Consider the following 12,967-nt stretch of genomic DNA (forward strand, 5'->3'; position numbering starts at 1 on the left):
TTTACTTAGGTATTCTTCTTTGAAGAACGTATATAGTATTTCACAGTACCTTTTTACTCCAGTATTTTCCTTGAACTCAGCATTTAAACTTCAGAGTTTTCCCTAAAAGTCAGTTATTAAACTGAAGGTCTAAATTTAAAAAATTTTTAATATCTCCAGTAGACCAGTGAAAATGGTAATCAGTCAACAGGAATTTATTAACTACTTATTATGTGTCTGGCTCTTTACTGGACAGCGGGGATACAGAGAAAACCAAAAACAAGATTCCTACCCTCAAGAAGCTCACATTTTAACAGAAGTAAAGACATGAAAAACATGTTAAAGATCCATAATGTAACAGGGGTAATTGCCAAGAGACGGCACCAGGGTGAAATGGGGGAGCAAACAATGAGAAAAACCTGAGAAATGCTTCTTGCAGAAGGTGCTTAAAGACAGTAGCTACCTGAGCATGTAGGGAAGAAGGAGCTGCTAATCCTGTACATCAGTCTCTGAAGATTAGCTTTGAGACATTTTTAAAAGATAATTAGGTGGCACAAAGAATGGAGCACAGCACCTGGAAAGCTGAGTTCCAATTTGTTTTCAAATGCACCCTCTTTGTGTGACCCTGGGCAAATCATTTAAATTTTGTCTGCTTCTATTTCCTCAGCTGGAAAATGGGCATAATAATAATAGCACCTTAGGCTATTTCAAGGATCAAATAAAATCATATTTACAAAATGCTTTAAATTTTTTTTAAAGGTGCTAAAAAGCAGTAAGAATGATCAAAAGGCAAAGCATCACTGGAAGTCCATAGAATCATCAGAATTCCCAGATACTTAAAAGATATTGTACCCCCCCCCTTCCCCAGCAAATGCATCCCATTAGCTTGAAACTCCACTCAAAGAGGAGTAAAGAATTTTTAATCTAGCTAAAAAAATCAATTCCAGTTACTATGACAACTAAGTACTTTAAGTATTGATATTTTGCCAGTTTCAGTGCCACAAGTCAACAAATACAGATGTTAACTCCTTTTATGACTTAGCAGATGGTTTCTGAGAATAATTATGGCTTAAACATCAATCATCCTGTTGCCAAACGAGTGAGAAGCCACTCTGACGTTCACTAGGTTAAGTCTGTGGTTGATGAACATACATTCTAACATCAAGATCACCCTCAAAGTTAATTCATGTTGGCAGAGTTGCACATGAATGAATTAAAGGCATAGCTTTCAATAATTATTCTCATATAACAAAGTAGGTTGTTAATGGAAATAGAGTTAAAAGTCCTGTGACATTTAAAGAATTTCACAAGAGACATTACCTCTCTTTTGCTCATATACATCTCTATGTAAGCTTTTTCTTTTTCTAATTTTTTTTAAAAAGTATAACCAAATCTTCCCAAAAATGACTTACCACTTGTATTCCATAATGGACATGTGCCAAAGTAATAATAATGCTTAGTAAGTAGAGAAGAATGGGTTCCATATGAGGAGATAATTCTAAGTATACCAAAAGAACGACGAGGGCCAGTGGTACAAGCAATAGATTCAGAGTTTGGCATCTTGTGTTGCTCATCTGACACACAATAAGGCGACACTTAAAAGAGAGGGGAAAGAATTCAATTAGACATGTATTTCCAATTGTAATCACTAACGTATGGAACATTACTTAAACATGCATTTTTATATTACCTAGCATCTAAAAAGGGGAGAAATGTATTTCCTCCAGAAGATGGCTTGATTTTCACTAGTTTTATGGTTGCTTTATTTTGTTATTACAGTTATTTCCTCATACAACCTTTAACCATTGAAACTTTCCTTGAAACAAACCAAAAAAACTTCCAAATACTTCCTGCAACTGATATAGCAACAAATAGCTGAACTATAGATTTCACTTCACATCCATAATTCTCACCTCTCTCCTAAGAGTACAGAGGTAGAGTGGATGAATTTTCTAGATGAAGTATATTACAAATGGTTAAGAGTTTGGGGAAATGGAGCTTGGATCAAGCCAACCTTTTCCAAAGGATCACAAAGTAAGAGTTAAAGAGGACTTCAGAGATCATGTAGTCTAAGTCCTTCATTTTTTAGAAGAAAAAACTAATGACCAGAGGGGTTAAGTGACATGTTCAAAGACATATAAGTTATTAAGTGGCACAGGATTCAAATCTAGCACTTCTCCCACTAAACATGCTGCTTTCTTTCTTTTAAAAAACATGCAGTTATATGAGATGTTGCAAATCATTACTAACAAAGAGACATGATTATTATATATCCTGCAGATTCTCATCTATTATTACTTTTAATACAGAAATTAGAGGTTTTAAATAACCACAATTTACACTTCCAAAGAGTCACTGTTTGACATTCTAAACATCACTTATTATAAGCAGAGAATTCCATAAAGCATAAGGTTTTTTTGCTTATTACCAGAACAATAATCTAAAAATTCAATTGCTGCATTGTGACTAAAAAAAAACATAAAAAAGACTAATAGCTGTATTAGTCTTAAATTCAATATATTTATAGAAATTAAGACAAATTGGAAATCATATAATACAAGAAAATTTTTCCTATAAGAGAGAAAACAATGGGGAAACTTACAGAAGAGAGTATCACTAAACAACTGTATGACTTCAGACAAGTAAACTTACCTCTCTAGTATCTCACTGGTAAAAATTAACAAGTCATATTAAAAGATCTCTAAATTTCTTTTAGTTCTAACATGCTATGACTTAATTTATATGACTCCAAAAGGGGCAGTTATAAGAAGACAGATTTCAGCTAAAAATAACATAATTTTTCTATAGATCAGGGGTCCTCAAACTACAGCCACAGGCCAGATGTGGCGGCTGAGGACGATTATCCCCCTCACCCAGGGGTATGAAGTTTCTTTATTTAAAGGCCCACAAAACAAAGTTTTTGTTTTTACTATAATCCGGCCCTCCAACAGTGAACTGGCCCCCTATTTAAAAAATTTGAGGACCCCTGCTATAGATGTTTACTCATTTGCTTTAATTTTCACATTTTAACAAACATTTATAAAAATCCTATATGATTTTCTTAAATTCTTTGACGAGATTTGCATAGAAAAAGTATCTGATTTTATAGTATCTATACTATAGTATACTATAGTATAGTATAGATTAATTATAGTATCTGATTTTCCCAGAACCTTTAAACTCAAGATTTGTTAATGATCTACCAATGTTATTTTTTAAAAAACAACCCTCTTTTATTTATCACTTCATTATTCTTGTTTTTAATTTGTTCATTTCTGATTTAGTTGCAATCATTTACCTTTTTTCTTCCTCATCATATCCCCAAACAACATAATATCATGTACTTTATTCTAGGATTTATCTATTAACATATAGAGCAACTAGAGAAAACATTTGTTGAAACTAGATCAATAAACTAATACAAGTATATCTGGGAAATATTTGCCTATAATCATATATGTTAAACTAAATTTTTAACCTTTATCTAGAAAAGGATATAAACATGTACTCAAATATAATTTTATCACAACAATCACACATTATGTGACAATTTCAAACCAAAACCTTCATAACTAAGCATGAATAGATTAGTTAACATTTAATAACATTAACTACTAGCTAATATTTATTGTTTCAAGGTCCGTAAAACATTTTATATATTATCTCACTTGATGCTCACAATAACCCTATAATGTAGAGATCATTATTCCCTTTTTATACATTTGGGTGATTTGGCTAACAAGTCACACAGTCAGTAAATATCTGAAGTAGAATCTGAATTAAGGTTTTCCTGACTCCAAGTCAGCACACTTTCCTTTATGCCACATCCAGGGATCTGTGGGATGTTGGATCACAGCATTAATGTTAACCTAGCAAGGACCTGAACATTGCTCTGTAAATGGTTAAGGAGAGATATCAAAAGAAAAATTCTCAAATTCTTGTTTCAGTCCCCACTTACTTTAACTCAGTTGCAACTACCAGTAAAAATGAGGACATTCTCATTTTGTTCAGGTTGACTGAGAAATTCTAAAATCAAAAGTTTTTTCTTAAAGATAGATGTATTTACTCTTGTACCAGCTACTTTCTACAGTTGATATTAAATCCTAATAATCCTCTGATGTTTCATGATTTAGAGGAAGAACAAATTCTCACTGTGATGTTGGCAAAAGCTGTTCCAACCATGTAGTAGAAAAGTCTAGGATGTGTCTCTAAAATATCAGATGGTGACCAGAGGATCCAACTTGTACTCAGAATGAAAAGCAAAAATGGAGAAAAAAAGGGCAGCATTGTTTCATAGATGGAACTGTGCTTCAAGGTGTTATTTCTGTAGGCCCTGGAAATAAAAACACATTATTAGATACTAAAATTTATCCATTCAAAAAATACCATTCATTACCTTCTATTTGCATAACACTTGACAGTTTTCCAAGTGCTTTTACAAACATCTTATTTCATTTGCAACAACCCTTACCTCCACTTATCAAATGAAAAGAGGGGAAGAAAAGTTTCAAGGGCTTTGTCTACAGCCATAGAGTTATTAACTAGTAGCCCAGGACAAGCACATAAGGCTTCTGACTTCAATGTTCTTTCTATTGTACTACTGAAAAAAATCTACTAAATGTCTATTATATGCAAAGCACTGTACTAGGAGATATAAAAAAAATGCAAAGATAAAGATAGGAACCTCTGAATTCAATTAATCTTATAATTTAGTAGAGATAATAAGAAATGTATATAAAGAAATCTTATATGCAGTTTACTGTTAAAGAGATGACAGCATGACATAGTAAATAGAGGCATGACCCACAATCAGGAAGATTTGGTTTCCAATTTGCCTCTGACACATAATTAGTTGTGTGACAGACAATGGGCAAATCGTTTAACTTTTCAGAATCCCCAGGCAATTCTCCACACCTATAAAATTGATAAGTTATGAATCTATGTCTGTGGGGGGAATTTCTACAATTTTTCTTACACTGATGAACTCGATGGACTAGTTTTTTTTTGTTTTTGTTTTTTTAATTAAAGAACTACAAAATATTTTAAGGACTTAGGGGAGAGAAATAATTCTGGATCAAAATGATAACGAAAGACTATAAAAGAGGCAAAATTTGAGCTGAAGAAATAGGGAGGGGTTTGAACCAAATGGTCCATACATTCCCTTTCCAGACAAGGAAACTGAAGAAACAAGGGCTAGGAGGGAGAAGGTAGTAAAGTCAACTCAAGAAAAACACAAGCTATCCAGTTTGGCAAGAGTATAGGATAGGCTTAAAGCTTATAGTAAGAAATAAAATTAGAAGAAAAAATTTGAACCCTACTGCAGAGGGCTTTGAATGCCAGGTTAGAGTCTGAATTTTGACAGGCAATGGTGAAATACTAGAGGTTTTTTAAAAAGTGAGTATCATAGTCAGAACTGTGCTCTAAAAAGATTTGTCACAACTGAGGTATCACGTCACACCTCTCAGATATGACAGGAAAAGATGATAAATTCTGGAAGGGATATGGGAACACTGAGACACTAGGGTATTGTTGCTGGAGTTGTGAATTGATCCAACCATTCTGGAGAGCAATTTGGAACTATGCCCAAAGGGCTTTAAAAAAAACTGTGCATACCCTTTGACCCGGCAGTGTCTCTACTGGGCTTGTTTCCCAAAGAGACCATGAAAGAGGGAAAAGGATCACAAGTGCAGAAATATTTGCAGCAATCCTTTTTGTTATAGCAAGGAACTGGAAACTGAATAGATGCCCATCAGTTGGGAAATGGCTGAATAAGTCATGGTGTATGAATTAGTAATAGAATATTTATTATTCCATAAGAAATGAGGAGCAGGCTGACTTCAGAAAAGCTTAGGAAAAGACTTACATGAATTGATGCTAAGTGAAGTGAATAGAACCAAGAGAACACAGTACACTCCAACAACAAAATTATGTGATGACCAATATAATGGACGTGGCTCTTTTCAACAATAAGGTGATTCAAGACAATTCCAATAGACTTGTGATGGGGAAAGCCATCTACATCCAGACAGAGGACTATGGAGAAATGGAGACAATGTGCATCAAAGCATATTTTCACCTTTTTTGTGGTTGTTATTTGTATGCTTAGTTTTTTTTTTCTTTCTATGGTTTTTTCCCCCCTTTTGATCTGATTTTTCTTGCACAGCATAATGAATATGGAAATGTTTAGAAGAATTACACATGTTTAATCTATATTGGAATGCTTATTGTCTATGAGAGGAGATGGGGAAAAGGCAAAAAATTTTAGAACACAAGATTTTACAAAGGTGAATGTTGAAAACTATCTTTTTTGGATTGTATTTGAAAAAATAAAAAGCTATTTAAAAAAAAAAGATTAGTCACATTATGAAAGGTTATAGATTGGGGACAAGAGGGTTAGACTGAAAAGTAAAAGCAAGGAGACCAGTTAACATGCCACTGGGAACTACTGAAATCATCTTGGAGAGAAAAGAACTAAAATTATGGTGGAGGTATTAGGAATGAAAATATTATGGTAACAGTAATGCCCCCCCCCCCCAAAAAAAAAAGTTCTGAATAAAGTAGTGACTTTAAATGTTTTTTTTAAACATTTACTAAGATTTAGGTTGTATCAAACAGTAGAGGATAAAGAGGTTCATAAAATGTAAAAACACATAAAGATCTGTACTGCCAAGGGAACGAATCTCTATCTTTGTATTCCTTCCCCCAGAACTCTCTTATATCTGGTAAAATCTGTCAGGCAAGGGCTCACAGACAAGCTGGGCATTCCTTTGACCTCAGTGGATCTCTAACAGATAATAGGCATTTCCTTCCCAACCTCATCCTATGTAATTTTTGTCCACGTTTTTCACTTTTTTCTCCAGAGAACACTAACACAGGGTCTTTCTCCAATTTTTATATTATCTCTGAAACATCAATTATCATATTCAGGTCTGGCCATATGTTTTCTCTTGTTATTGCTCTCTGCCTAGTCCATATTCTTTTCAATAACATATGTGTTCAATAAGGTCTCATGCATTTCCTTGTACTTGCTGACAGCAAGGACAACCTTCTCCATGCCCACTAAACATCTTTCCATTATTTATCGTTTTGATGGCTATAACAATGAACTATCTCATGAATTGTACTTCAGGGGAAATATTGATATTAAAAAGAAAGATTTTTTCAATAACTAAAAAAACATTTTGAAGTTTCTCCAAAGTATTCCACCTCAATTCTGAGTCCATGTCATTGTCCACTGTAGCATCTATCTGGAATGTGAATATCAACAGATTATCTCAATGGATTGCCTGTTACATTGCATGTAATAGTCTCAAAGTGTAGTCTACAGGGACCCATGGGATTCCCTGAGACTTTTTCAGGGATCCATTAAGTTAAACTATTTTCATAATACTACAAAAATATTTTTAGTTTATAGTATGATAAATATCAATAGATAGCTCACATAAACAAAAACACTTAGGGGTGGGTAGTCCTCAAAAAATTTAAGAATGTAAAGGAATCTTAAGACTAAAATGTTTAAGAACAGTTGGTCTAGGCAATGTGTTTTTTGTCCACTATTTTTCTAATGTATATGTATTAGACTAATCTCTTTTGTATTGCTATAGATTTAACTAAGACAACTACAGTATTCCTGGGTAGGAGACAATTAGGAACATTTGGGAAAATCTCATCATTGGTAGAGAATCCCTATTTTGGATTTTGCAAAGGAAGTCTTCCAAGACACTAGAAAATACTGATTAATAAATAAGTGTCACAACTTTGGGCTTCATTTGTTGTTAATATTCAAAAGATTTTGAGCAAAAAAAAAAACTGTCACAGGTTCTTAGGTAATTTCAATATATTCATGAGATTCACTTTTTTCAAATAAAGCCAACTTATTCTACAAATCCAAAAGCTTAAAAAAATAAAAACAAATACAGCAGCATCTTATATTCATCTCTTTGAAAAAATGGTTTGCTATGAAAAAGAAACAAAACAAAACCCAAAGGGTCCCTTCTCAAAATTTCACTAAAGGATATCCTTTCTAGGTTACAATTCAAAAAAGATTTTAGAGATGAGAAAGTAAGCATGAGTCAATAGTTAATAATTTGACAGACCAATGCAAAGGAAATATAATTCCCAAACTTTTTAAAAGAGTTCTACAAACATGTTCATATTCTCTATACAGAATGAAAGAAGCACAATGTATAGTAGATATAGGACTGGAAGCTCCATCTCTCTTTTAGTGGCATACTTGCTATGTGACTCTGGACAACTTGTTTTAGCCTAAGAGCCTCAGTTTCCTTTTATAAAATAAGGATAATATTAGCACTTATTACATAGGTTTGCTCTGAGAATCAAATGAGAGAGAGAGATAATATGTGTGTATGTGTGTGTTTTTATAACATATATATGTATGCAGGGAGACAGGGACAGCTTTGTAAACTTTAAAGTGTTATATAAACCTCAGGCATGTTTTATGAAAAATAGGAAATAAAGATTTAAGTTTAACCCACTCTCAGGAGAATTTTAAAAATATATATTCCATTTTACTAATTTACTGAATCACTAAAAAAAAAAAAAGACCTTTATGGATCAAATTTTCTTCCAATTGATCAAAATTGTTTAATCAGGACATCCTTTTCACCTAAGTTCTAAAAAAAATATGGCAAGTAAACAGCAACCTAAGAAATAAGACTAAATGGCATTCCTTTCATCAGAAACTCTTAATCTAGAGGAAACACAATACAATAGAAAAGGAAGTGGATTTGGTGTCAAAGAACCAGAGTTCAAATTTTGCCTCTTCTCCTTACTACGTTTGTGAATTAAGTCAAAATATGAGGCTTGTATCTTGGAGTAAGTTATCCAAGTTCCCTTCCAGCTCTAAATATATAATAATATAATCCCTTATCAAACAATAAAGACAAAATATGACAGGCCACTTTCAATTTATTAAGGGCACTAAATAAATCTTATCTTACTTGGGGGTCTACTTTTCAATTCCTTTTAAAAAGAAGTTTCTCTTTAAGCTACAGCTACTAGAAGTATCAATGAACACTTAGAATGGATGGTATAATGTTTAAAGGCATGCTTCCAACACTAAATGCTTCAATAGTCTGGAAAGATTATGAACATGACCAACCCAACAGAAATAAAACCAAACCCAAAAAAAGTTTCTCCAAAATTGGTAGTAGACTTCTACTACAACGTATCTTTATGATTTCTCTAAAAGTATTTCCTAAGTAAACATCAAGGAAAAAAAAAATTACTTCACACCAAGGAGGCCTGGTTCCATACAGGTGGTAGCATGTCGACATCATTGATATGAAGAAATCTGAGGACATGTTTTAAGGTCTTAGTCTTAAAGTTCTAAAATTTGTCATGATAGTACAAAGAGTATGGAATTAAAAAAAAAAAAAAAAAAAAAAAAACTGAGAACCAAAAGACCTGAATTTCAATCCTACATGTGGTACTAACATTTTTAGGCAACACTTGAGGGGAATGCAACATCCTTGGGGAAGTCATGTGATGTTTCTGGATCTTGAAAATCCATTTGGGAGACAGACTAGATGATTTCTAACACTGCATGTAGCTCTAAGATGCCTATACAGCATATATTTCTACCTCTTCCCTATCTAAACTAAGGTGGTCTTTGTCCTGAATCTTTTTTGAAATCTACACTCTCAGCATCTCTCAAACTATAGGAAGATATCAATCAATGCCTCACAAAAACTTAGTTGCTCTGACAAAACAAACTTCTTTCCACTTTTCTTTATCACCCTTCCTCCAGCCTTCTTTATTTTACAGATAAGGACAAACCACGTGCAGAGAAGTTAAATGACTTGCCCAGTCACCAAAAATAGGAGCATCAGAGAAAGTTAAATCCAGATCATATTCCAAACCCAAACGTTATTCTCCTTTCTTTATCAAAAAAAGTTCAGCTGGTTAGCAAATCTTCCAATTTCAATTCTTCATGGCAATAAGATTATTTCTAAAACCTGCTTTATTAAACATTACCACCAATTCCAGCTGTGTCCAGATTCCAAGAAAAATAAAAAGTGATCAAAGCAATATTGCAGATGATTCTTTAAAATTTTAGTTTGACCAAAGACTTAATAATGAAGATATCGACAAATAAAAGACAATTTTGGATAAAAAGCAAAAAGAGAATTTACAGTTCAATATTGACTCCAGACACATCACATAACCCCTCTAGGCTTCAGTGCCTCTCTCCATCTAGTAAGTGTTAAAAATGAACTAAATGACCTCTATTGTTTTCCAACTGAATAATTCAATAAAATAATTGCCAGCCTTGCCATAAGTCTCTTAAAAAGCATTCGGACAAGTTTTATAAAAAGTTATAAAGAGAAATCATGTCCTCTTTCTTTTTTCTCAGAATTCTTTTTTTTGGGTTCAATCAAAATATAGTTCTCATGAGTTTTTCAAAATGGTCTTAAGTCTCATGAAGAAAAAAAATTGGGGGAGGGAAATATATCCATGATTAAATTATATTCCTAGGAAGAAATTTATTTTACCACTGCAGATTAACACCTTCTCTTACACTTTATAGTCTTTTACAATTCTAGACGAAGAGAGTTGCCTGGGCCTCTGAAAGGTTAAGTGACTTCCTCTGAGTCATACAGCAAGTAAACATTAGAATCAGAACTCCAACTTAGGTTTTCCTGCTTCCAAGGTCAGCTTTCTATTCATTATATCAAGCTGCTTCTTCTCCAAAGATATGGAAAGCAAATATGAATTTATTTAAGTAAATGTATGCCAATAACCTTAAAATTCCTTTCCCCTCAATTTATTATATATATATAATATATGTATTTTTTTTTTTAAAGAACTTACTTGAAAAAGTTATATAAACTCATAGGCAGAGTCACACATGCTGCACATCCTAAAAGGGAAAGATATTTCAAGTTATAAATTTTCATTCAAGTCTGACAATGGCAGCAGCTGAACAAATTTTACATCAATAACTTCAAATAAACAAATCTTTTTACATTACTATTATGTAGAAAGCACTTAAGACAGATACTGAGAGAGGTACAAACTTAAATAGAAGATGATTCCTGCTTATAATTTACTTACTTCAAGAAGCCCTGATTTTCACATATGTAAGTACTCCTTCCAATGACAAAGGATGCAACTATCTCTGGGCCTTAGTAAATTGTTGTATGTTACTGTGACCAAAATAAATTCATTATTCAGGGACTAATTTCTAAATTTAACTAGGCTAATTTCTGCACAGAGATCATTCCTTCACACAGTCCTCCTTTGTATCCTGGAAGGATCCATGCGAAAACATAGTACTCTAGCCATAATTTTCTAAACCTGAGTCCTATCTACGACATGATAAGGAAAACAATTCTAAAAAACAATTTTAAAATGAGAAAAAAGAAAAAGATTTTCTAAATAAGATTCTTCTACTTACACATTGTCTGGATATCACCTCCCTTGAAAAAATTTCCCCTTTCCCCAAGTCCCCTTCTAGCTCTATTATAATTTCTTTCCTTCCTTCACTGTCAAAAACTTCATAAAGGGAGTCTATACTCATCTCTAAAACCTCCTCAAATATTCCCAGCCTTGTTTTATAATATAAAACTTAAATTGGCAAGAAGCACCATTCAAGTGAAGGTGGTAGTATGTTAAGGTATATTGCCTATCAAACCACAGCTCTACCACCAACAACCACTGCTTGTCAGTGTGCCTGCCTTTGAACAATTCTTCCCTACTACCTAAGCTCTTCTTTTCACCATCTCTACCACAAACTAGTGGCAAAAGTACTATGAATGAACAAAGAACTGGGAAGGCAAGGAATGACCAGAGACGGGGACTTTTGTAGGCTTAAAGTTTAGGATTATGTCATATCTATTTTTACAGAGCACTTAATTCAATAAGTGCTTTAAAAACTTATTTTTGGATGGAGAACATGAAGCTATTGTCTGCTTAGCAAGCTATTTCCCTCTACTTTCTTCACATGATATATAACAAAAAGAAAACATTAACAATGTTATAAAAGAAACTACTACTATTGTTTGATACAGAATTAAATAAGTGACTGCATTTTTAATGCTGGTATAAGGGACCAAAAAAATCTTAATAAACAAAATACCAAGACAAAATGAATCCAAAAATCAAACATCACAAGATCACACTCATAAATTTAGAGCTGAAAAGGACTTTCTTTAGAAGTCACCTAGTTCTCCTCATTTTACAATGGGAAAACTGAGTTCCAGGGTAACTAAGTGACCTGCGCATGATGACAGAGCTTCAAAGAAGTAGAGCAAACTCAGTTCTGTGATTTCAAATCCCAAATTCTTTTCACTAGACTATGCTCCTTTCCCAACCTTTTTAATCTTAGAAGTCAGATATTTAAAAACTCATGATAATAAATGCTAATCACTTTCTAAAAATCATGTTGATAAAAAATCATCATCTATATCAGCATATTTTATGTTCCCTCCAAAGTGCTGGGATAGTGATATCAATTACTATTAATAAAAGTTTCAATTATATGGCAAATGACGTTTTTTTTTTCCTCTTGAAGGTCACTAACTCAGAAAACCACCATTAAAAACCATAAGTACAAAGCAACCTAAATTAGTTTTGAAAGTAAAAATATGTAATTCTATTAATCTGCTTTTAAAATTAAAGAGAATTTAATTAAAATAAAAATAGGCAACATAAAACCATTCAACAGATGGTTTAAAAATATGTGTATAGGTTTTAAAGAGAAACAGAAAGGTCAGAAATAAACTGAAGACATAGAGAATATACTAAAATATATTTCAAAGAACACTGCTAGGTACATTCTTAGATTATGGCCCTTAGGACACCAGAACCAAACAGACATTAAAGTACTATTGCATTTTCCATGAGGATTCCTTCAAGGGTCTAAGAAATTTCAAAATTCTCATGTAATCCAGAAGCATGCAAAAAGGGATAATGATATAGTAAGTCTTGATATAGTGTATAACAGACTAGAAATGTAACAAAATAT

General features: G+C 32.9%; 1 protein-coding gene across 1 annotated transcript in view; it reads right to left on the bottom strand.

Annotated features, from left to right (window-relative positions):
- SELENOI (selenoprotein I) overlaps nt 1–12,967 on the bottom strand; it is a 48,324-nt gene that overhangs the window by 5,456 nt on the left and 29,901 nt on the right. Inside the window, exons 7-9 of the mRNA XM_031951414.1 lie at nt 10,813–10,861; nt 4,132–4,312; nt 1,392–1,574 (exon numbers count right to left, since the gene is read on the bottom strand). Coding sequence (XP_031807274.1) covers nt 1,392–1,574; nt 4,132–4,312; nt 10,813–10,861 — 413 coding nt within the window. The remainder of the gene's footprint in view (nt 1–1,391; nt 1,575–4,131; nt 4,313–10,812; nt 10,862–12,967) is intronic.

The sequence above is a fragment of the Sarcophilus harrisii genome, chromosome 2 (genome assembly GCF_902635505.1).
Source record: "Sarcophilus harrisii chromosome 2, mSarHar1.11, whole genome shotgun sequence".
Taxonomy (NCBI): domain Eukaryota; kingdom Metazoa; phylum Chordata; class Mammalia; order Dasyuromorphia; family Dasyuridae; genus Sarcophilus; species Sarcophilus harrisii.